This window comes from Rhinolophus sinicus, linkage group LG15, assembly GCF_036562045.2.
Source record: "Rhinolophus sinicus isolate RSC01 linkage group LG15, ASM3656204v1, whole genome shotgun sequence".
In the NCBI taxonomy this organism is placed as follows: Eukaryota; Metazoa; Chordata; class Mammalia; order Chiroptera; family Rhinolophidae; genus Rhinolophus; species Rhinolophus sinicus.
Window position 1 is genome coordinate 10,020,999 of NC_133764.1, and position 24,141 is coordinate 10,045,139.

At 43.4% G+C, this 24,141-nt stretch overlaps 1 protein-coding gene across 9 annotated transcripts in view; it reads left to right on the top strand.

Moving 5' to 3' along the window:
* The window catches only part of MYH10 (myosin heavy chain 10), a 133,757-nt gene that overhangs the window by 104,558 nt on the left and 5,058 nt on the right, over nucleotides 1-24,141 (top strand). For all 9 annotated transcript variants that reach the window (XM_074320490.1, XM_074320489.1, XM_019745120.2 and 6 more), the window contains 15 exons: nucleotides 13-136; nucleotides 1,594-1,765; nucleotides 3,007-3,219; nucleotides 6,216-6,360; nucleotides 7,759-7,965; nucleotides 10,374-10,478; nucleotides 11,704-11,856; nucleotides 12,317-12,565; nucleotides 12,835-13,047; nucleotides 14,802-15,014; nucleotides 16,092-16,253; nucleotides 19,645-19,773; nucleotides 22,593-22,681; nucleotides 23,533-23,656; nucleotides 23,736-23,944. In XM_074320490.1, coding sequence (XP_074176591.1) covers nucleotides 13-136; nucleotides 1,594-1,765; nucleotides 3,007-3,219; nucleotides 6,216-6,360; nucleotides 7,759-7,965; nucleotides 10,374-10,478; nucleotides 11,704-11,856; nucleotides 12,317-12,565; nucleotides 12,835-13,047; nucleotides 14,802-15,014; nucleotides 16,092-16,253; nucleotides 19,645-19,773; nucleotides 22,593-22,681; nucleotides 23,533-23,656; nucleotides 23,736-23,944 — 2,507 coding nt within the window. The remainder of the gene's footprint in view (nucleotides 1-12; nucleotides 137-1,593; nucleotides 1,766-3,006; nucleotides 3,220-6,215; nucleotides 6,361-7,758; nucleotides 7,966-10,373; nucleotides 10,479-11,703; nucleotides 11,857-12,316; nucleotides 12,566-12,834; nucleotides 13,048-14,801; nucleotides 15,015-16,091; nucleotides 16,254-19,644; nucleotides 19,774-22,592; nucleotides 22,682-23,532; nucleotides 23,657-23,735; nucleotides 23,945-24,141) is intronic.

The window sequence follows — 24,141 nt, forward strand, 5'->3', positions numbered from 1 at the left end:
TTTTCTCTTCAGGAAAAGAAACTCATGGAAGACCGCATTGCTGAGTGTTCCTCTCAGCTGGCTGAAGAGGAAGAAAAGGCAAAAAACTTGGCCAAAATCAGGAATAAGCAAGAAGTGATGATCACGGATTTAGAAGGTCAGTGTTTGGGGCTAGAAAAATTTAGAACTAGGATTTGTAAGTGTTTAGATTTTACTTTAATCAGAACACGCAATAATAGAAAATGAACCTGGTGATTTCTAATAGTAAGAGCCTTCAGCTTGTGTTCAATTATTAAAATAGGTCTAGTCACCACATATTTATGATGTTAATAGAACAGCAATAAATTATCCTTTAAACTTTTATTTTTTAAAATTAGGTCCTATGATAAAATACATTGCCCTTTCGTACACATATTTGGGATCTAAATTAAGTTTGAGTCCTACAGGCCATTGGATTTTGTGTAGGGTTAATCTGAAAAGTGCATCTAGGTTTCACTTCACAAAGGGGATGCTTCCTGACCCAAAAATAGCCAGGGACAGGAGAAACTGCTGAGGATAACATTCTGATGGCAAAAGTAATGTCAGGAAATCCTAGGAATTTTTGCAAAATGAATCATTGCTTTCTTCAAAAGAAAGAGAAGAAGATGGTGGACATTGGAAAGAGCATAGAAAACCTTCCCTTTGACTGGCAGCTAGAGGCTGGTATGACACTAGAAGTGTAACATGAGGGAAGAGCATGGCTCTTAATGCCCTGGGCTCATAAAGGTCTGTACAGGTACCTTCAGGGGCATGACCAGTCTTTCTTAATGCATTTGCTTTTCTGAGTTAGGTTTTTAAGAAATATTTAGGGTTTTGTTGTCCTTTGTATTGTTTTTAGTATACAGACAAAAGAAGGGATGCCAGTATGAAACCATGTTCATAAACCGTTTTTACCACTATGTGGGGTTCTTCTCCTAAGGAAGTACCCATAAAGCAGATGTGCCTCTTCTTTTCTCACCTGTTTGATCAGCCTATGACACCCTGTCTCATCTTCTCAGCATATTGGTTCCTGCTGGAGAACACGAAGGCATATAGGTTGCATTATTGTGAGGAAAGCATTTGAATGGCACGCGTCACTGGAGTTAATGAAGGAGTCACTATAGAATTTTAGAGGGGTGGGCAGGAAAGATGCATAACCCTCTCTCCCCTAGTGCTTGGGAACTGCGGTCTTGGTTCAAACCAGAGCTTCCCGGTGCAAGGGGGGTGGGGTAACAGGCAGTTACACACCTGCCCTGGCCTCTGCTGAGCTCCTCTCCAAACCTGGGCCACAGTGATGGATGTGACATGAGAAGGTTCCAGATCACATTGGCTCCAACAATGTGGGCTCACTTCCCATGAAAGGACATCCTTAGATCCACCCAATTTCTTCCTTAAAATTCCCTCCCACTAATTTATCTCACCTTCAGTTTGATCTTAATGGGTTTCAAATGACTGCGCTAACAAGGACAGTGTTAACAAGGCAGTGACATACTTTTGAATAAAATGGCTTATTTTCAACCTTAGTCAGTTGATACTTGGAGTTTGTTCATATGGTGTGTCAGGTAATGTGTTGAAGGCTTGTGTCTTGCCTTAAAGAACGCTTGAAGAAGGAGGAGAAGACTCGTCAGGAACTGGAAAAGGCCAAAAGAAAACTGGACGGTGAAACAACTGACCTGCAGGATCAGATTGCTGAGCTCCAGGCACAGATCGACGAGCTCAAAATCCAGTTAGCCAAGAAGGAGGAGGAGCTGCAGGGCGCACTGGCCAGGTGCGCTGTCACTGCCAAGCCCTTTGCCTCGGACATGCCACTGTGGGGCTGTTCTCAACAGCATGTCTCATGTCTAGGAGCAGACAAAACCCCCATGACAGTGGCACGTCCTGGTTGTTGGGTATGACATAAGAACCTGAAAAACCCAGGAGTACATAATTTGTGTCAGGGTAGCAAGAAAATCTCATAAACCGTTCTCAGTAGTTACACTTAAAAATCATTAGTCATATCATGAAATCCATGGAAATTCTCACCAGAACAAGTGATTTTACCATATCCAATGTTTTTGTTTCTGCACATTACGGATTAATTTCAGTATGTTTTAGAAGTTTGAGAGGAAATCACTTTTCAGAAATATTACCCACATACACCCTTTAGCATCATTTGCTATTCAGTTCTAACCCATTCAGTTTTAGAATGGAAATCATATAGAGTAAATATATTTATATGTAATTTTTCATTTCTTTATAAAGAGTAACTGTTTGACTACATGGTCATAGGACTTACAGTTTAATTTATAATTTCTTACAATCCAATTCTTATAACAGAAATTTTTCTGTCACCTGTCACTGTTTTACTTTGACCAGATTTTCTGCTTTCACTTACAGAGGTGAGAACTAGAATCTAGAATTAAATTTCTCCACCACTCAAGCTCATGTTCGTCAGCTTCCCCTTCGCTCACCACAAACATCCCAACTATTCCCAGTCAGAAATGCTACCAACATTAAATCACACACGTTAGCAAAAAGATGCATTATGGGAAAGATGAAGTGTAGGGTAGAGGGTGTGGAGGTGGTGTGTATTTTTCTTCCACCATATGTTCTAAGAATTTCTTTGAATTTGCTGATCTCTGTAGGCTGGTACCAATTTGATACACTAGACTGCTACCTGGAGCAGTGTTCTAATTATACTAACGTATTACTTGAGGGAATTTTTTCATATTCTAATCATTAAAGTGAGGGGGGTCCGACCTCTTAATGGAGCTATTTAGCCCTTGGGAAAGCGGGCTGGGCTCGATTCTGATTCTAGCTCTGCCATGCCAGCTTTTGGGCCTTGAGATCATTGCCTGCAAATCTCCATGCCTGCCCGGCAGGCCCTGTGCAGCTTCTGCAGCCTCGTGCCACGGGCACAGGGCTGTGTAACCAGTGCCCTTGTGGAGAGGTGCTCAGGGTTGACTCACCTGGGAAACAGTCCATCCTGCACCAGATCTGAGTGCTTCTCGTGTCTGGGTATTTTAACAGGGGCGACGACGAAACGCTGCATAAAAACAATGCACTTAAAGTTGTGCGAGAGCTGCAAGCCCAAATTGCTGAACTTCAGGAAGACTTTGAATCTGAGAAGGCTTCACGGAACAAGGCAGAAAAGCAGAAAAGGGACTTGAGTGAGGAACTGGAAGCTCTGAAAACAGAGCTGGAGGACACGCTGGACACCACCGCAGCACAGCAGGAACTGCGGTGAGTGGGGAAGGCAGCGTGTGGCGTCAGCTGAGCTCCCCGTGAGGTCTGACCGAAATGCTTGGGGTGTGCTTGCTGTCTTTGTGTTGTCGTTTGGAGTATCCTGTCTCCCTCCTGGAAATCATGGCAGGAGGACAGGAATAAAACAGCAGTGGTTAAACACACCAGCCCACATGGGTAGGTAGATGGACCAATAGACTGAGGTGTAGAGACTGAGATATGATCAGAAAAGCCAGTCAGTGATGGCTGTCTTAAGGGGACAGACACACACACACACACACACACACACACACACACATACACACGGCTGGAAGGAGATTTATGCGCAGACCAAGCGAGAGACAGACAGGACCAGGGGAATCGATGGACAGACACAGAAAGTGGAGGAGACACATGGTGGTCAGGCATCTGCCGGCAGCACCAACTAGTGTGAACAGTGGCAGGCCAACGAGAAGGGAAGTGCACCTTCACAACGATGAAAAGCAAGGTGAGTGCAGGTACGCAGATACAGGTGTGCATTAGGCAGAAGCATATGCTGTAACAGATGAGCCAACAGCCAAGTGTAGGCAACAAGATGGCGACCAGCACAGGCGAGCACAGTCGGAGGAGTTTCACACGCCCTCACCCTGTCAGCCTGCAGAAAGTCTCAGGAGAGCTACAGCAGTGACCAGGTGAGCAGAGCAGGCACAGGGGCCGACTTGTGGCTCCTGCTGGCACACAGATAGAATTCTCTTCGTCTCCCAGGTTGCCCTCTTCCTGACAGTCTGCTCCCTCCTCAAGACTCAAGTTGCCAGGTCCTTAAGGCCCACCCCAGGGATCCCCAGGTTGCCTTGGCTTGTAGATTTGGCACACGCGCCTGCCAGCTGTTCTAGCGTGTGAGTGATGGGAAGAGTAGCCTGTCACTCTAAGATGGTTCAAACAAGAAGGACAGAAGGAATCATTTATGGTCAGGTGTGGTCAGAGGCAGGAAGTGACCTGGAGCAACTGGGAGGGAATGTGTTGTGGTGAAAGCCAGAGGTGCTCATCCGGGTGCCTGGACCTGGAGAGAATGATGTCACCAAGTCTGCAGAGGAGCTGCCCTGAGCGGTAAGACAGGTCACATTGTAGGTGTCAGGAGTAGTAAAGAAACGGAGGTGGTGAGCCTAAGACAAGGATTTGCCTACGGATATGTGACGACAGCAGCAATTCAGAGGTCGTGTCCCCAAAGAGAGCTGCTGTTTCAGTTGGAGTCCATGTGAGCCAGGCAGGGTTAGAGGCTTCCTACCCCACCTGAGCAGAGTAGCTCTGCTTTTAGCAGTTTTAAGCCCTGGCCTTCTCTTTAAAATACCTGCTTTTTAAAAATCCAGAAACCACTGAACTAGACTTTGTTGAAATATTTATCCTCAGCTGGTGTTTTGACCACAATAGAAAAAAAAGTTCTCATCATTTCTTCCATTCAACTCTTGAAAAAAAAATTTTTTTAATACAGTACAATTCACCTTTACATGTTTATTAAAACCATGGATATGCTCAAATACAGCTCTCATTGATTCTGTTGTGTGAAGAATTTTGCTTGCTTACAGCCCTGATAGTTAGCATTCTTCTGAGGACTCAGGCCATTCCCCCACCTCTCCACTGGTTCTTCCCGAGGTATCACGTGATTAGTATAAAAGTAACATCCTCAGCAAATCAAATGCTCTTCAGCGGATTCAGTCTTCAGTTGGCATGTTCGCTGTCTTTAGGACAATAATGAAGATTGCAGAGGACTGGGCCAAACCAATGCATGTCTTTCACCTCTAGTGAACTTGTTGCTGAGCTAGGCTGGACCACAAAGAGTTCTTAGTGATTCCTTCTGTCTGGCTACATGTACTGCACAGGCAGCAGCCTCCTGGGCCCCTTTTCTCCTGGCACAGCTGACCTCAGCCCTCTAGATCCCACCACTCGACCAGTAAAGATAGGAAAATGTGTCCACACAGGAGTCAGCATATAAGTCACTGTTCTAACTGGTGACTGGTTTGAAGTATAGTTAAGTGGTTTTAAAGTATAGAGCAAGTTTGCCAAAGTTATGCTTCGGGATCATTGTAAAGTTACAGGTGTTTAAGCCATTGACGTTCAGACAGCGCTTAGCAGGAGTGGTATTTACCTTACTGGTTTCAGGCTTTATCAAGCTCTGTGCTTAAAGATGGTGCTCAATCGACAGATTTAAAGACTTACTTGTCATCAGGGTGACGTCTCTTCTAGTTAGTGAAATAACTGGTTTTTCAAGTGATCCTAAATATGTTATAGCAAATTATAAAAATATTAGGAAGCCGTGTAGAGACATTTAACACTAATGTGACCTCCATATTCTAAATTCAAATTAGATAAAACCTCAGTTTATCTCCAGACACTCAAAGTTCTGTGGTCTTGAACCTGCTGTGTTCTCATCAAACTCTAGAGACCCTTTCTGAACCCGGCATGCAACCCTTCAACCTGCCTTCTAATTTTCCTGTCCCTCCTCCCAACCTTAAGTCATTTCCTGATAGAGTTTGGGGAGGATATTAATTAACTAGAGTTATTTCCCGTGAGTGATTGATAAGAAAGGCTGCTGCTTTTGTCAGGGTGCAGCCTCCTGACTGATTCAGCCTTTTAACTCCGCTTAGCTTTTGAAAGCCTCTGGGATTCCCCCTTTTCCGGTTTTATTGAAATGCCTGCTGGTGCTGTGGCAGGCAGTTTGGCATCTGGTAACCAATTTCTGACCCAATGCACCGAGACTGCCCAGAACAGTTTGAAGACACTTAGGGATGTTACACTGTGTATTGATTGTAAGTCAGATGTGGAATGAGAGTTATTCTGGTTCTGGAAGGATTCCTAATACCACAATAATGGATGCACCAGCCTACTGTAAAATAGCATGTCAAATAATTATCAAAGGAATTAATGTAATGTTTTTAAAAGCAGCATGTGTATGTGTGTGTGTATTTTTAATTTAATCAGTTAACTAATTCTGAGCTTTCTCTAAAAATGTGCTTCTCTAGTACAAAACGTGAACAAGAAGTGGCAGAGCTGAAGAAGGCTCTTGAGGAAGAAACTAAGAACCATGAAGCTCAAATCCAGGACATGAGACAGAGACACGCAACAGCCTTGGAGGAGCTCTCGGAGCAGCTGGAACAGGCTAAAAGGGTAAGCGAGACCCTGCCACGTTTTAGAGAAAGTCACCCATCAGACTTCCAGTCAGTATGGAGATTAATCCCCACCCTTTGTACAACACTGGTGGGCTGATGGAGAACCAGTAGCCCACAGGCAGCTGCTTTCTGGAAACGCACTGCTTACCTGGAAGAGCCATTTGCCCTTGATCGTTTTAAAGAACTGGATCCATCCAGCTACCAGCTCAAGTCACATATTCCTCCCAATGTCTCCTTTCACTAGTGTCGTTTTTCTCCTGATGACTTAGCTTAAAAACCTTGCATAGTGTGAAGTCATTGTCTCACTCATCTGCTGCCAGCAAGTCACCATGTCCTGCCGGTATTTCAAGTATTGTTTAGACTGCTCTCTCCTTTCTCCATCCCTCCTCTGATCTCACGCCACCATCACATTGTTGCCACTCATTTCCCTGTTCCCTCTTCCGTATCTCATATGTAGGCTTTCCATCCTGATAAAACTTCATTTCCTTTATGCTCTAACTCGAACTATCCTCCTGGGCGTACTAGTCTTCTTCCTCCGAACTTCCCAGCCGCCCTTTCCTTCATGCTCTTTGCTCTTTTCTCTGACTTCCCCGTCTTTCTCTTCTCTGCCTGTCCACATGGCACCTTTTCATTTAAACGACGACACTATTAACATTTACTGAACATTTACACTAGTATGTGTCACTCACTGTGCTAAGTACTCTACGTGCATTGCCCTCATTAGCCTTCATTACAGTCCTGTGGGGTAGTCTCTTATTCTCACTCAGAGGATGAGGACGAACAGCATTAAGAAATTAAGCCAGTGTCACACAGCTAGTAAGCGGAAAGGCAGATTGAAGCCAGTAGTCTGGCCCCAGAGGCCCCGGTCACCCCCAGCTACACTGCTTTGAAAGCCCATCCTAAGTCCGGGTCATCCCTGAGGTGGTCCCTGCAGAGATGCAGCCTACTGTCACCAACACGCAGTGCTTACCGTGTTACATACTAACTACCTTATTGTTACTCAAATGTGTCCCTGTGCTATCTTACCCCAGCAACAAGATTTTCAGCTTCTTGCTTTAAAAAAAAAAAGTGACAAAACTTGTTTCATACAAAGGATGACATGAGTGAATGATTACTCTTTGGACAGGACATATTCAGTTTGTCGCCCTCAGCCTGCCCTGAGTACAGTGAGCCCCTAAATAGCTGAATCTACTACCCTAAGCAGTGTGTACAGATGTGCTCCCTTCTGTAGAACTCTTCACACTCAGAGTACAACAGAGGTTTTCATTCATTCATTCAACAAATGTTGACTGCGGGCTCCCTATGTGTCAGGCACAATCCTACAGAAACAAAAAGCATGCCTCTTACAGAGTGTTGCAAAAATGCTAGTACATTGTTTTCCTCTTTCCTCTCTTAGTTCAAAGCAAACCTGGAGAAGAACAAGCAGGGCCTAGAGACAGACAACAAGGAGCTGGCATGTGAGGTGAAGGTGCTGCAGCAGGTCAAGGCTGAGTCTGAGCACAAGAGGAAGAAACTTGATGCCCAGGTCCAGGAGCTCCACGCCAAGGTCTCAGAAGGAGACAGACTCAGGGTGGAGCTGGCTGAGAAAGCAAATAAACTACAGGTGAGCCTAGAAAGCCTTTACTCTGGACGTATCCTGCAGTAACGTAGCCATCGTTGACCATTTTATTCCTCTGTGGCCGTAAGAGACCCGTGACTAATATGCTACGTAATACCTTACAGTTGCCATCACAGGTAAATATGTCCACCCATAGGTCCCTACTGCATATTACTATGGGTATTAAATAATATTTTAAGAATAAGGGAACATGAGTTGGCCTTGCACCTAATAAATTCCACATTGAATTGTGGGTATAGTTCTTTGAATGATTTTAAGCACAACTTCAACTTCTTCCAGTAGTCTAGTCAGTAAGAGAACAGAAACAATGGGCAAAAAAAAATTGTATCTGGAGTTTTTCTATACACTGTGGTTGAAGTATAAATTCATTCAACCTTTTCTAGAGGACAGTTTGGCAGTTTTGGTGTCACAAGCTTTAAAAATATGAATACCTTTGGGCCCAATAAATTCATGTCTCATAATTTATCCTAGGGAAATAATTAAGGATGTGCACACGTTAAACTTTAAGAATGTTCATGGGATGGCCAGTTAGCTCAGTTGGTTAGAGCGTGGTGCTAATAACACCAAAGTTGCTGGTTCGATCCCTGCATGGGCCATTGTGAGCTGCGCCCTCCTTAAAAAATAAAAGACATTTTAAAATGTTCATTGCAAAAGTACATAAAAAAGAACATAATTGGAAATAACTTTAATGTCTAAGAATGGACTTCTATTCAATCAATAAAAACAATGTAGTAGATCACTATTTGTCGGTGAGAAAAGGTATACATTGCTGCACTGGAAAAAAATGACAGAACTGTGTTGTTGGAAACCCAGGACCTACCCCCCTCCCCCCGCCATGGTTCAGTCATTCACTAGAACTCCAGGGCTTAGCATGAGTCCTACGCGTAGTTCAGGCACAATGAGCCATTCTCTCATTTAGGGAATGGTAGGCGCCCTCTCGAAATCACAGTTCCCAGAAGGCTTTCTAAGGAGAGCATTCTCGGGCCTCCTCTGTTAACTCTTTTCTGCATGTGTATGGACTGAAATAGTGCTCACAAATCCAGAAAGATTTTCCTAAAAGAGAAGATGTTAGAAACAGCATTATTAACTATATGTACCGTCAGGAGGCAAGGCACGTAACACTCGCAGCCCCATGCTACCTGCACCAGCATACATTAGGCTCCTTGTGTATGCTCTCTCGTTAATCCTCTGGGGGCATCTGGCAGACGAGGAATGCTAAGTAGCTTGCCTCCCCTGGTGATTTCCCTGGCAGTTTGCAGAGATCGAGTTGAAGGCAGGAGGTCTCTGTCGAGTCCAGAGGCCCCCACCACACTGTTGCCAAGACTGGTGAAGGGTGGGCTCTCTGAAGGATGTTGCTAAAATGAGTAAAAAGAGAAATGTCATCAGGTTGAGTAACATGTTTAGATTTGTACTCGATATGCTTTCCCTTTACCGGTATGACTGGAAGACAAACCTGAATGAAGGGGGGGGGGGCTGCTATCCCTTTTGAGTCCCTCTACTTATACCCACTGTCCTCACAAAAAAAAAATGTAAAAAGTCTTACACCATGGGGATGGGGGGGTTATTTTAGAGCTATCATTAATTGAGGAGGAAAAAGACAAAAAAATGTTTACTACATTATTCATTAAATCTGATTATAAGAAATAGCTAAATATTCATGATAAATATATAATACCAGGTTTTTAAAAATTTTTATTGAAGTATAATTGGCGAACATTATATTAGTTTCAGGTGTACAGCATAGTGATTCTACATTTTTAACCTTACGATGTGATCACCACAAGGTCTAGTAACCATCTGTCACTGCAAAGTTATCACAATCTTATTGACTTTATTCCCTGAGCTGATACCAGATTTTTTTAAAGCTTAGAAAGAAATTTGGACTGTGAATAGAATTTATACATTGAATCTCTATAGTAAAGTTTTCACGTTCTAGAAAAATATGAATTATACTTGCCCCTGAAAGCATATGGTTACTGAATCTTAGTGTGAAAAAGGATCAAAATAACACACTTACTGTTCTTAGAGCCTCTTCACATAGGATAGCAGCCTGTTTCAGAGGATTTCGTATAATTTTTGTCTCTCCATGATTAAAAAGCAAGGTAGTCAACCAGTCAGGAGAACCCCCCTCCATGTGTGGCTTCTACAGTTTTGAACAACCTGTCCTTTCAGTAGGTAGAGACTATTACGTCGTCTGTGGCGGCTGGTTTGGGCATTGTTTGGAGGTGTCAGACTTGGTGGTGAAAGTCTTCCTTAATCAAATTTGGCAGTTTTAAGTTCACCCCTCCTCCCCCAAATACTGCTTTTTTTATGTTCATTTAAGAATGGTGATTCTGGACCCTTTCTATCTGCTTACTGTTTAATTGCATTTAATCTTTTACTCCTCCTTGCAGAATGAATTGGATAATGTCTCAACTCTTCTGGAAGAAGCAGAGAAGAAGGGTATTAAATTTGCTAAGGATGCCTCTAGTCTTGAGTCTCAACTACAGGATACACAGGTATTCTAGGGGGAGTGAGGGACCTTTTATAATAACTACCGTTTCTGTAATCAATCAGTTGGTGAAACATACTAGCCCCAGAATTGCCTTCTTATCACCTCTTTGAGATTTTATGCTGTACGTGTATTTGGAGCCATCTTGCATTGTAACCTGCCTTGATACTCGGGAAATCTCTGAGGCTCAGTGTCTTGATACAGAGCCCTTGGTTCCTGAGTCTCGCAGGCACTGGGGGCCTAGGAGGGGGCTCCCGCTGGCACCATGGGTGCTGCCTGGGGTGTGGTTCACCACATGGTGTAGTGGGCCTATCGCACATATGTGTATTGCTGGTCATTTTAAATAAGATTGTTTTGTTGTGGTTGAAATTTCATTACGCTGCCCTAGGAGAAACAGTCCGTTTTGTAAAAAGGTGGGTTGAAGCTTGCTTATGCTTCCTTTTAAAGACTTGTGTCAATCATTTGTTAGGGATGTTTTTAAGGCAGATGGAAGTTAGGTTACTGACTCTGATAACATAATAATGTAGCAATTTTCTTGGAGTTTTACATTTTATTTTTATTAAATTTGCAAACTATATGGATGTGTGTTTGCCAGGTTCTGGATTAGGTGCTGAGGATACAGCGCAAAAACCTCAGACAAACAAATTGCAATAAGTAGGCACTTGGGGACAAGTTCATTGTAATTAGGGCTTGTGCTGTGACAGGGCACATTCTCGTTAGTGAGCTTAAAGGAGACAAAGGCCAGATCACAGAGCTCTGTGTACCTTTGTAAATTTTAAGTCTGAATGTAATAGGTAAGACAGGTTTGCATTTACATGTTAGAAAAATTACTCTGGCAGAAACTATAAAGGACAAACAATTGAAGGGTTGCTCAGTAGTGGAGGTAATCCTCATGAGAAATGTAAATGCCTGGACTAAGGCAGGCACAGGGGCACGAAGAGGAAGGGATTCTAGAAGAGAGGAGATGAGGAAGGAAGGCATCTCAGACCACGCACAGGTGCCCGGCCCGGGCCCTGCGGGGGCGGTGCTGCCATTCCTCCTGAGTGAGTTTAAAGCACTATTGTGTTCACTTATCATGTCACGTGTGTTTTAGAATCATTTCCATTTATTTGTATCACTGGGTACTTCTCATGCACTGGAGGTCTCTGTTGTTCATGACTTGTTTTTAATAGACGTGTTTTGCTTGGGTGTTTCATGTAACTTAAGTCCTGACCTTTGATCAAAATCAATAGGAGCTTCTTCAGGAGGAGACACGCCAAAAGCTGAACCTGAGCAGTCGGATTCGACAGCTGGAAGAGGAGAAGAACAGTCTTCAAGAGCAGCAGGAGGAGGAGGAGGAGGCCAGGAAGAACCTGGAGAAACAAGTGCTGGCTCTGCAGTCCCAGGTGTGTGTGTCCGCTGAGCTGTGGTGGCCTAGATGTGTGTATTTAGCAGCTAATGTCCCCATCTGCTGCACTGCTTCAGTTCCATTTGGGGCGGTTAATTAGGTTGTCCTAAATAAAACTCGTAATTTATTTGGTTACTTGATAATTTTATTTTTTAAGTGTTTTTTTTTCCTTTGACCCAGCCCAATGCTGATCCTATGCTAGCCATAATGTTGGAAGCATTTAAAATAGAGACATAGGACTGTCAACTATGTAAGGTTTTAAGCCAATCATTTTATAGGTTATTCGCTAAGAAATTAAGTTAGTCTCTAAGATTAATTTGCTCATAAGTCACATAGTATTGATTTACATTATTTCTTCTCACAAAATATTGAAAACAAGTCTTTTTCTTTTTGTCTCAAATGTGAAAACCAGTTGCGTTCTTTAATACTGATCTTTTTTCTCTTTACATAAAACCTAGTTGACTGATACCAAGAAGAAAGTAGATGATGACTTGGGAACAATTGAAAGTTTGGAAGAAGCCAAGAAGAAACTCCTTAAAGACGTGGAGGCGTTGAGCCAGCGCCTAGAGGAAAAGGCTCTGGCTTATGACAAGCTGGAGAAGACCAAGAACCGCCTGCAGCAGGAGCTCGATGACCTGATGGTGGACCTGGACCATCAGCGCCAGATCGTCTCCAACTTGGAGAAGAAGCAGAAAAAGTTTGATCAGGTGTGTTGTCTCCCAGACTCCAGGACCAGTGCCGTACATTGTTTCCTCCTTGGCAAAGCTCTCGCTGTTATTTTAGTTTAAAATAATATTGTCCCATTTCAAAGCAATACACATTTGTAGTAAAATTGGTAAAAGCTGAAAAGCAAAAGGAAGGAAATAAAGAGCACACTCCTCTGGTAGCGTCTTAGAAATGAGTCACGTGATGAATGAGAAGCGTTCATGTTGCCTCTGAAATTGTTGGTAATATTTCCCATTGCTGTTCCGTGTAGCTGTTAGCAGAAGAAAAGAACATCTCTGCTCGCTATGCAGAAGAGCGGGACCGAGCCGAAGCAGAGGCCAGAGAGAAAGAAACCAAAGCCCTGTCCCTGGCCCGGGCCCTCGAGGAGGCCCTGGAGGCCAAGGAGGAGTTTGAGAGGCAGAACAAGCAGCTGCGGGCAGACATGGAAGACCTGATGAGCTCCAAGGATGACGTGGGGAAGAATGTGAGTGTCCCTGGGGACTGGTCCCTTCCAAAGGGGCGCAGGCAGGTCCCTAGGAGCGCCTGAAGGACCTGGGCGTGCCCAGCCGCACAGCGAAGTAGTCTAGGAATGGCTTAGCTTGTGTATAAATATGGGATTAAAGTCTCCTGGGATAAACTCAGATTTTCTGCAGTCTGTTCTCGGTGCGGAGTTCTTGTAGCTGCACCTATAGGTGGAGAAGCTTTGTTTCTTGTCCCTTTCCCGGGCCCTCCCTGCCCTAACCTGCATGCTGGCAGCGACCTTTAAACAAAGGATTTCACTGTTCCTGAGTCACAGGTAGGCACAGGTCCCCTCAGATAGAGGGTAGCAGGATCTGTCTACAGAGTGGTGACCTGGAGAGAGCTGGAGACTGCAGCTCTCTCTGACGTGGGACTTCTCAATGAGACGCCATTGTTTTCTCTGAAGACTTCACATGCTTTGGGGATTTATTCAGTTGGAAATTTCTGTGATACTATTTATCCTTCCACTGCACACATCTTCCACAAGCCGCAATGGTTTTTATTTCTCCTACATACGCCCCTTAGTATGTGATGTGTTGAAGATAGTAAGCCCAGGCCAGGAGTCAAAACAGATTCAGGGCTTGGCTTTTCCACCAGCTTCCATTCTAACCAGGAGAAGCCATTTAACCTCTGTAAGCCTAAGTTTTCTTATCTGTCAAATGGACATTATATTTGCCCAATTCCATGAAGCTACTGCAAATGTGCTTTGGAAAACATAGTCCTCTATAAAGTCTTGTTTTCATGGTCTATGGGCTGTCTGGCCACATCCTAAGGGAGGGAAGATGGTCCTACCTTCTTCCTACTGGGTCTCCGACAACCTCATGCCCAGCGGACCAGCCCCATGGACATGAAGAAGCCACCTAGAGTAGAAATGGCTATGATTACGTAGTAAAATGTAGAGAGAGAACTCCACAGTTGATTCCGTTTTCTTGTTCCATATTAGTATTTTCTAGAATAATTGAGTCACACATTTATTCCACAAATATTTCCTTTGCCTATGAAGTGCCAGACAGTGCTAAGAGACATGGGCCCTTCTCATGTCATAAGTCTTCCCCTACCTGCCCCTGTGAGAGCTAACATGGCCATGAACCCCAAAGGGATATATAATAGCACCTACGCATGCCTATCTGAAGGGTTGTCTTGGGGATCAAAGGGGACCTGAGGCGGAAGCACTCAGCACAGCCCTTGGCACAGAGGACTAACTAGGTCAGTGTTTATGGTGGGGATACTTGTCCAGAGAAAGGTCAGGAGTCTTTTTTAACCACCTTCCTTTGCAGGCCTAGCATACCTTAATATATGAATGCTTACACATGTGCATTTTCAGTACAAATGATCTTTTCCATGGCACGAAGGGATGTACTGTATGTAGTACCTGTTACACAGATAGCAAGTAAATGGCCAGTCAGCAGACAAGTTCCTCTGACACTATGCTCTTTTCATTGTTCTCTAAAACCCTCTCGGTGTCAAGGTCATCAGAGAATAATGTATTGCTTACAGAGCACGTGTAAACAAAGAGGTCGGTACTGTCGTTTAAACGGCATACTCTGAGATGCAGAATAATAGCAGCAGCCACGGAGGGAGAGGGAAGCATGTGAGTGCTGTCAGGAAGTGGCCCAGGGGTGCCCAGAGCGGCCGACGTGCCATGTGGGGCCTATAAAACAGGGAGACTGCTGTTCTCTGCCAAGGGACAACTCTCTCTCGATGTTTCCTGTGGTTTAGGTTCATGAACTTGAAAAATCCAAACGGGCCCTAGAGCAGCAGGTAGAAGAAATGAGGACCCAGCTGGAAGAGCTGGAAGATGAACTTCAGGCAACAGAAGATGCCAAGCTTCGCCTGGAGGTCAACATGCAGGCCATGAAGGCCCAGTTCGAGAGAGACCTGCAAACCAGGGACGAGCAAAATGAAGAAAAGAAGCGGCTGCTGATTAAACAGGTAGGTCGTAGGAGCTGTGGCCTCCGGAGCAAGAACTTGTCATCCGCAAAGCCACGTGTGGGGTCAATATCCTGTTCATTCCCATTAGAACACATTAGCTGGAGTAAAATTGATTTATTTGGTTACTTGATAATTTTATTTTTCACAATTTAATGTACTTGGTTTTGATTTCCTATTTCTCAGATAATATCATTGCAAGGCCCTCAGGGGAATCTCGAGGGAATATGTAGTTAGATTCCAGTTCTGTGAGTCTTACAAGTATGGGTGAAGGAAAGAATCAGAACACACCTGATGAGGTGATGCAGTGTATTTCTGAAGTTCCGATCACATGCCCTCATTAAACCCCTCTTTAAAGTGGTTTACATTTTTACAATTTTCTATTTAAAAAGTTGCTGGGCACTTAGGATTTGTATTCTTTTCTGAATGTATGTAAAACTTCTAAAAGTTGACTTTAAAATTTATCAGTGGATATTTTGACATGTCCTTGGCATCCATCTTATCAAGTCTTAGATCTGGGATATGTTTAATTTCATCTTATTTTCATTCCACTAATATTTACTGTATTAGTCATTTGTTGCTAGATAACAAATTAGCTCAAACTTAATGGCTTAAAACAACACTTGTTAACTCACAGCTCCTGTGGGTCAGGAATTCTGAACTGACTCAGCGCCACGTCACCTGAAGGCCTGGCTGGGGCTGGAGGATCCTTGTTCAGCCGGCTCCCACCACGGGGCTGGCCCGAGACCTCAGCACCTTGCCACGTGGGTCTCTCCACAGGCTGCCGGAGTGTCCCTGGAAGGAACTTCCCCAAGAAATTGTCCCATGTCTTCAATTTTGTTGCATCACCTAGAATATGAGCTTGAGATCAGGGACTCTGCCTTCTTAGGGACCCTTGGAATAATGGAAATTGTGTGTACCGGGTATTGTTTTTAAAGATCTATCTGAACAAAATTCAGCTACTGTGGTTTTCTGTTAATAATAACTGCTGTGTAGCAGAGAGCACCTGTGCAGAGTAACCAGAGCCCTTGTATGATGACAGGCTGCCTGACCAGGCATAACCCCGTTATCGTCTGTTAGGTGAGGGAGCTCGAGGCAGAGCTGGAGGATGAGCGGAAACAGCGGGCACTTGCTGTTGCTTCAAAGAAGAAAATGGAAATAGACCTGAAGGACCTTGAAGCTCAAATCGAGGCTGCAAACAAAGCGAGGGATGAAGTAATCAAGCAGCTTCGCAAACTTCAGGTATGTGCAGCCACCGTCAGTCTTTCATGGTGTCATCTGGCCCTACTGAGATCAAACACGACAGGACCTGTGAAGCTGGGGAGGAAAGCTCGCCATCCTGTCAGGGAGCACAGTGGAGCTGTCACCTTTGGCTGTGGGTTGGGGCAGCAGGCCATAGAGATGGCACGTGTGTACCTCCAGTGTCTACAGGATGTGCTTGGCCCCACTTAGCGAGGCTTGGACAGGTGGGGCATCTGCCAATAGGAACATGCTCTTCGGGCTCTAAACAGCTACTGGTGATGCTGAACTAACATGGCCACTGAGCCACCCGAGGGGAAGGTGATGCTGCTTCTTCCTTACACCTGAGCTTTAGTAATCTTTGCAGTCGACTTAATCACACCTTTTACTATTCAAATGGCATGCCAGTTTTAGCTATCGCAATGACAAAAAGTGATTTCTATAATAACGCAGTATTAGCAGAATGTATTGGGCCCGCCGCACATAAACAGGCACAGCTTCTCTGCGGGGGATGTTTGTCAGTTACAACAAAAGCTTTAGAAAACTTCCATCCCTTTGACCTCGGTGATTCCACATCTTTAGAATTAGATGAGAAGAAATATTTATATACAAAGGTCATAGCTGAAATGTTATTTCTGATAGCAAAAATGGAAATGACCTAAATGTAAGTGGACTGCCAACCATTTAAACGATGGAGATATGTATGTAATGACAGCAGGGCTTAAACGAGTAAAGAAAGGTACAGGATAGGGCAATTTAGTTTTTTGCATATAGACATGTAGATATACATAGAAAAAGGTTGAGAAGGAAAAGTCATCTCTGGATGATAGGTTTATAAGTAACTTACTTGCTTCCTTGTACTTTTTTTAAAAGCTAAATACAAAGGTTTTTATTTTTACTAGCTAATTAGAAAGATTTAAGCTCATTACAAAAAAAATAACATGACTTTAATAGCTTTATTGAAACATAATTCACATACCATACGATTTATCTATTTAAAGTGTTTTCAGTGTTTTTTCTTTAGTAAATTCGGAGGGGTGTGCAACCATCATTAAATTTGGACATTTTGGTTCCCTCTAAAAGAAACCCTGTCCCCATTAGCTGTCACTGCACTGTCTCTGCCACATCCAGAACGAATCAACCACTGACCTACTTTCTCTCTGTATGGACGCCTATATGCTGACTATTTGATATAAATGGAATCATACAATCAACACTTAGCATAATGTTTTCAAGGTTCATCCATGTTACAGCATAAATGAGTACTTCATTCCTTTTTATTACCCAATAATATTTATTCCAATGTATGGGTATTTGTACCACATTTTATTAATCCATTCATCAGTTGATGGACATTTGGGTTACTTCAACTTTTTGGCTACTATGAATAATGCTGCTACGAACATTCACATACTTGTGTGTACATGTGCTTTTAGTTTTCTTTGGTATATACCTGGGAGTGGAATTGCTAGGTTATATGATAACTATTTCATTTTGACAACTGCCAAAACTTTTCAGTGACTGTACCATTTTACATTCCTACCAGCTGTCTATGAGGCTCCAATTTCTCTACGTCTTCACCAACACTTGCTATTATCCATCATTTAATTATAGTCATCCCAGTGGGTATGAAGTGGTACCTCACTGTGATTTTGATTTACATTTCCCTAATCACTAATGATTTTGAGCATTTTTTCATGAGCTTATTGGCCATTATCTTATTTGGAAAACACGCCTTTCAATCTTCCAGTCATCTTTTTGAGTTGTCTCTAATAATTCAGTTGTAACATTTCTGTATATATTCTGAATGTTTCTTATATAAGATAAATGATTTCCAAATATTTTCTTCCAGTCTCTGGATTGTCTATTCACTCACTCAATGGTATTGTTTACAGCACAAAAGGTTTTAATTTTGATGGAATCCAGTTTATTTTTTTGTTTGTTTCTTGTGCTTTTTAAATTATATATGAAACCACTGCCTCTAATCCAAGGTTGTGAAGATTTATTGCTATGTTTTCTACTAAGAGTTTTATACTTCAGCTCTTACTTTAAATCCATTTTGAGTTAATTTTTGTTATATGGTTTCATATATAAACCTAACTTCCTTCTTTTGGATATGGATATCCAGTTGTCCCAGAACCATTTGTTAAAAAGACTGTTCCTTCCCCCATTGAATTAATTCTATTGCACTGATCTATATGTCTGTCCTTATGCAACTATCACAGTGTTGATTACCGTAGCTTTGTAAATTTTGAGATTGGGTAGTGGGATTTCTCCAACTTTGTCAATCTTTTTCAAGATTGTTTAGCTATCCAGGTTCCTTACCATTCCACATGACTTTCAGGATCAACTTGCTAATTTCTGGGGGGGAAAAGGGAGGTCCTGTTTGGATTTTGATACTGCGTTGATTCTGTAGATCAATTTGGAAAGTATTATCATCTTAACAATAGTAAGAATTCCAGTCCGTGAATATGGCCATCTTTCCATTTATTTAGCTATTTAATTTTTTTCAATGATGTTTTATAGTTTTTTATGTACAAGTGTTATACTTTAGCTAAATTTATTAAGTATTTTATTCTTTTTGATGCTATTTTAAGTATAAATGCTTTCTTAATTTGGGGAATGTTTATAATAATGTAGAAATACAATTGATTTTTGTATATTGATCTTGTATCCTGCAACCTTGCTGAACTCATTTCTTAGTTCTAACGGGTTTTTAATGGATTCCTTAAGATTTTCTATGTACAAGATCATATCATCTGCAAATCAAGTTAGTTTTTACTTCTTCCTTTCCAATCTGGGTGTCTTTCATTTCTCTTTCTTGGCCCAATTGCTTTGGCTAGACTCCATTGCAGTGTTAAACAGAAGTGACAATGTCAGGCATCTCTGTCTCACTGCTGATATTAGGGGGAAAGCATTCAGTCTTTGAACATTAATATAATAGCTGTCAATTTTTCATCAATGCCCTTTCTTGGAGTTGAGGAAGTTCCCTTCCATTTGGCTTATTGAGTATTTTTATAATGAAAGGGAATTAGATTTTGTCAAATGCTTCTTTTAAAATTTGAGATGATCATATGGTTATATTCCTCTTTTGTTGTCAAAACAACCTTGCATTTCTCAAATAAGTCCCACTTGGATGGTGGGATATAATGGCATATAAATATACATGGTATATAATTTTTTATATGTTGATGAATTCAGTTTGCTATTTTGTTGAGGATTTTTATATATATGAGGTATTGGTCTGAATGTTTTCTTGTGATATCTTTGTCACTTCCATGTGCTTTTATATTTACAATTACCTGTATATTACTTTAATAATCTGGAAAAATATATGTGTTTAAAAACAATGAATGAAAACTACCCCAAAAACCTTCTTCCTGTTTATCCTTAGGCTCAGATGAAGGACTACCAGCGTGAATTAGAAGAAGCTCGTGCATCCCGGGATGAGATTTTTGCTCAATCCAAAGAGAGTGAAAAGAAATTAAAGAGTCTGGAAGCAGAAATCCTTCAATTGCAGGAGGTTTGTTTACTTATTCATCTATTTGTTCAACAAATATTTGCCCTGGCAATTTCTCCAAGATTACATATGTATACACATACATACATACATACATAAAATATTAAGATAGATTTTATATATATATATACATATACACCTACATACATATATATAATCCATCTTAATATTTTTGTAGCCTAGTGTAATTAATTTCACTACCCATTTTTTATGTTACTGGACTATCTTATTGCTTCAGTTCGACAAAGTGGTCACACTTTGTTCATGTATATTCATCGTTTTACACAGAATCTCTATTTGTGTGATACTTAAAAGGAGAGAACTGTGTTTCATTGAATCCCTAAGTGAATCATTTTGTAATCCAACAATTCTTTCATTTATCTCTTTTGTAAATTCTCATGGAGAAGTATTGATGAAGGGTTATATATAGTATGGGATTGATTATGTCAATGTTAGGCACACTTGAATATACATTTCTGTTTATTTTTAAAAGCTTTATTGAGGTAAAATTGACATACAAAGAACTGCACATATGTAATGTGAACATAAATTTCTATATAAATAAAGGATGATCAAATTTATTTAAACCTAGAAAGAGCAACTTAAGTTTGAAATGTTATCAGTTAGTATGAAAAAGACTCCCAATACAAACACCTAGAAATGCTGGGCACAAATGTTACCAAAGAATTATAAATGCAGGGTTGAGCCTGCAAGAAAGAAAGGGAACTCAACTCCTAGTGTCAGGAATGAAGAAGGAACTGACAACCGGATGAGTAAACACTGAGCAGATCCTGAGATTACCCTGACAGCCCACTTTTGGTTTTGATCCTTCTTTGTTTATTATTTAATTAATTTTTGCTCTTACCTTTATTTCCTTTGGATGTTTTTCTTTTTCTGACTTTTTGAGTTGGATGGACATTAATTTTCAAGCTTGCCTCTTGTCTAATACATTCATAGAACACTCTAAATTCCCCTCAGAGTACAGTTTTCACTATATCCTATCTGTTGTCATTTAAATTCTAAATTTTTCTAATTTCTGTGATGGTTTCTTCTTTATCCCATGAATAATCTAAAAGTGTGATTTAAATATCAAAATGTGTGACATTTTTCTTTTTCTTGGTTGATTTCTAGTTTTATTGCATTATGATTAGAGAATATTGGGAGTCGAACAACTGTAGGGCCTGGAATGTCAGTCTTTATATATATTCCACGTATGCTTCAAAAGAACGTGTGTTCGTCAGTGAAGTAGAATGTTGAAGATCTATGTAGCTCATCGTGGAGGTTATCAGTGAGATCCACAAAGGTGACGAGGCCCTGGGAGCCTGCCTCCTGGAAAGCTCCTGGGGCATTACCTAAGTATCCAAGCACCCTGCAGCCCAGCACTCCAATTTTTTCAGAAACCTGAAAGTGTTTATTTTAAACCTTCAGACAAGGGATCATTGCATTAGGGAGAAGAGACTGATCTGGAAAGCTAGCCCTGCCCTTCCCTCTATTTCTCTATTTTGCTTACCTCAGACACCTTTGTTCATCCAGCTTATGGGCCCTAGGGGCCTCTCCTTTTTCCCATGGGTCCCTCAGCCTGCCTGCAGCACACCCAGCCGTGGACAGGAAGGGCCCTTGCTAAGCCCAAGAGAAAGAGCAGCAGAGGCCAGATGGTAGAGCGAATGCTTACAGTGGTTCATTAGTCAGAGGCCCAGAGTATTCTGCCTGTAGCCATCACATCCTGGACTTGGGCCCTGCCCCAGGTATTAGGATTCTGTTTGCTAGAATCCAGGCCTTCGGAGGGCCTGCATCCTGCACTAATTTAAGAGGCAGGTGCATGCACAGACGAACTCCTTTTATGCAGCCCTGCTCCTCAAGCATCTGAAGTTGTACTCTTGCCAAATATGGCATCTTTTGGAAGGGACAGCTATTGGGAAGAGGTCCTGGACAGGGAGGGAGTCAGAACGCTGACTTTCTGCTATTGACAGACCTTGAGACTTTGGACAAGTCACTTCATGCATATGGGCCTCAGTTTCCTCATCCATAAAATAAGGGAGATGGTGCCGCCTTCAAGATCTGAGAATATGATCTTAGTCTTTACCCAGTTGGGGTGAGAAATGCACCCTGACTCCTGCCTGTGGAAAAGCAGCCTTCAGGCAGTTCTTCCTCCAGAGGGCTGGCAGGCACAGGGCTGTCCCTTGCCCTGCTCAGCTCTCTGAGAGCCACCTGCAGAGCCCCCTGACGGGCCAGGGCCCCCATCTCCTTCAGAAAGAGGCCCTGCTCACTGCAGAGGCCCAGCTCTGTGAGCCTGAGGTCACACTCCACCCACCTCCTCTGCATGGGAGCTGTGATCTTCACTGTATGCACAACTACCTTAGTTTCTGGTGCCTTGATACGACTCACTAGTCTATCTAGCTAATGTACTTGACCTCCAAACTGTAGTACTTGTACATGTGATGGATACTTCAAGTCCATGAATTGGGATAGTTTTGGGTTTGCATGAAGCTTGTGCTCAGTTTATGATAAAGAAACACCAGCTTTCTAAGGAGGGCAGGAATATAGCTACTGCTTAAATTAGAAGGGCTAGCCGAGCCCTTACATGGACTAGGACTTCCCTCTGTGGACATTTTTGTGTAAGGATGTTGACAGGGCACATCACCCGGCTGACCTGCACCTAAACAGATTCTCTTCAGCAGCCCTGCCAGCTTCATTTCTCAGATCTAACTGCCATCGGAGGCACACAGGGAGCAAGGCGGCTCCAGCCTACAGGCCTTGTCAGATTGCACATTTGAGGAAAACCGTTAACTGCCAGAGCTTAATCACGGTCTAAACTTATTTAGGAACTTGCCTCATCTGAGCGAGCCCGCCGACACGCCGAGCAGGAGAGAGATGAGCTGGCTGATGAGATCGCCAACAGCGCCTCTGGCAAGTGAGTCTCCTGGCAGCTGGTGGGAAGGGGCTGGCATCGAGAAATCAGTGGCGGCCCCACCGGTCCTCCTGGGCACCTGTGGTCCATTCCCCTTGGGCTTGCCTGCTGCACTGAGAAGGCCGTGGGCGTTTGGCACATAGGAGTTAGTAGTTGGTTTGCTCGTCTGTTCTAAGTCTGGAAAGATGAGCACAAGAGGCTGAGCTGCAGGACCCAGGCAGGGCATGCCTTGTGCCAGCCATGCCCACAGTAGGTGTGAAGGAAACACACTCAGAACCAACCTCGTTTCCACAGACGGCACAGCCTTGCAGCGCAAGTCTTCACTGTCAAGTTCAGTAAGTCTGGCAAGTGGATTCCTTAGACTTACATTTCTCTGAATGCATTTTTTATTAAAAGTCATCTTTTTTCCCAATTAAGTTGCTTTCTCCATTTAATTACTGTACTGAGGGTTGACCACGGTCATTTTCTAGCCTGCCGTGATGAGGAGTTGGCATTTTATCTCATGCACTGGAAAACCAGTGTAGGAGCTAGGGAATGCCAGGACTTTTTTGTACTTTGGAAAGCTGATGCTGTCTGTGGAGAACAGATGGAGAGGCAGCAGGGAGGCGAGCTGAAAGTCCCACACAGTGGCCCAGGCACGAGATGACGGGGCCTGGATGAGGGCGGCAGGCATGGGGAGTGGGTGGTGTGTTTGGAAGTGTGGTCAATAGGACCTGATGGACTGGGCGATGGGGAAAGGGGACAGACATCAAGAATGGTGCTCAGTTTCAGCAGTGGGGGGTGGAGCGCTCCCTGGGTCTCCCCAGTGTGTGGAGCCCAGACCGAGCCGTCACCTCCTCCCCGCGCTCCACCAGGTCTGCGCTGCTGGATGAGAAGCGGCGCCTGGAGGCCCGAATCGCACAGCTGGAGGAGGAGCTGGAGGAGGAGCAGAGCAACATGGAACTGCTCAACGACCGCTTCCGCAAGACCACGCTGCAGGTGGCCCACACGGTGGCTGTCACCCGGGGAGGGCTGCGCCGCCCTTCTGCACGGGAGGCTAACCCCATCTCTCCTCCAGGTGGACACGCTGAACACTGAGCTTGCGGCCGAGCGCAGCGCTGCCCAGAAGAGCGACAATGCGCGCCAGCAGTTGGAGCGGCAGAACAAGGAGCTGAAGGCCAAGCTGCAGGAGCTAGAGGGTGCTGTCAAGTCCAAGTTCAAGGCCACCATCTCGGCCCTGGAAGCCAAGATTGGGCAGCTGGAGGAGCAGCTTGAGCAGGAAGCCAAGTAAGAGGTTTTTGCTGCAGTAAACCAAAAGTTAGAGCGTCTCTGCTACAGACCAGGTCCAGGCCCAGCCTGTGAGCCAAACAAGAGACAAAACAGACACTTGCCCTGGGGAAGTCCCATGGCAGGGGGAAGAGATGACAAGACCAGGTCACTAGAGTGAGAGAGAAGATGTGAGCCCTCAGGGAAGGCTGGGATTC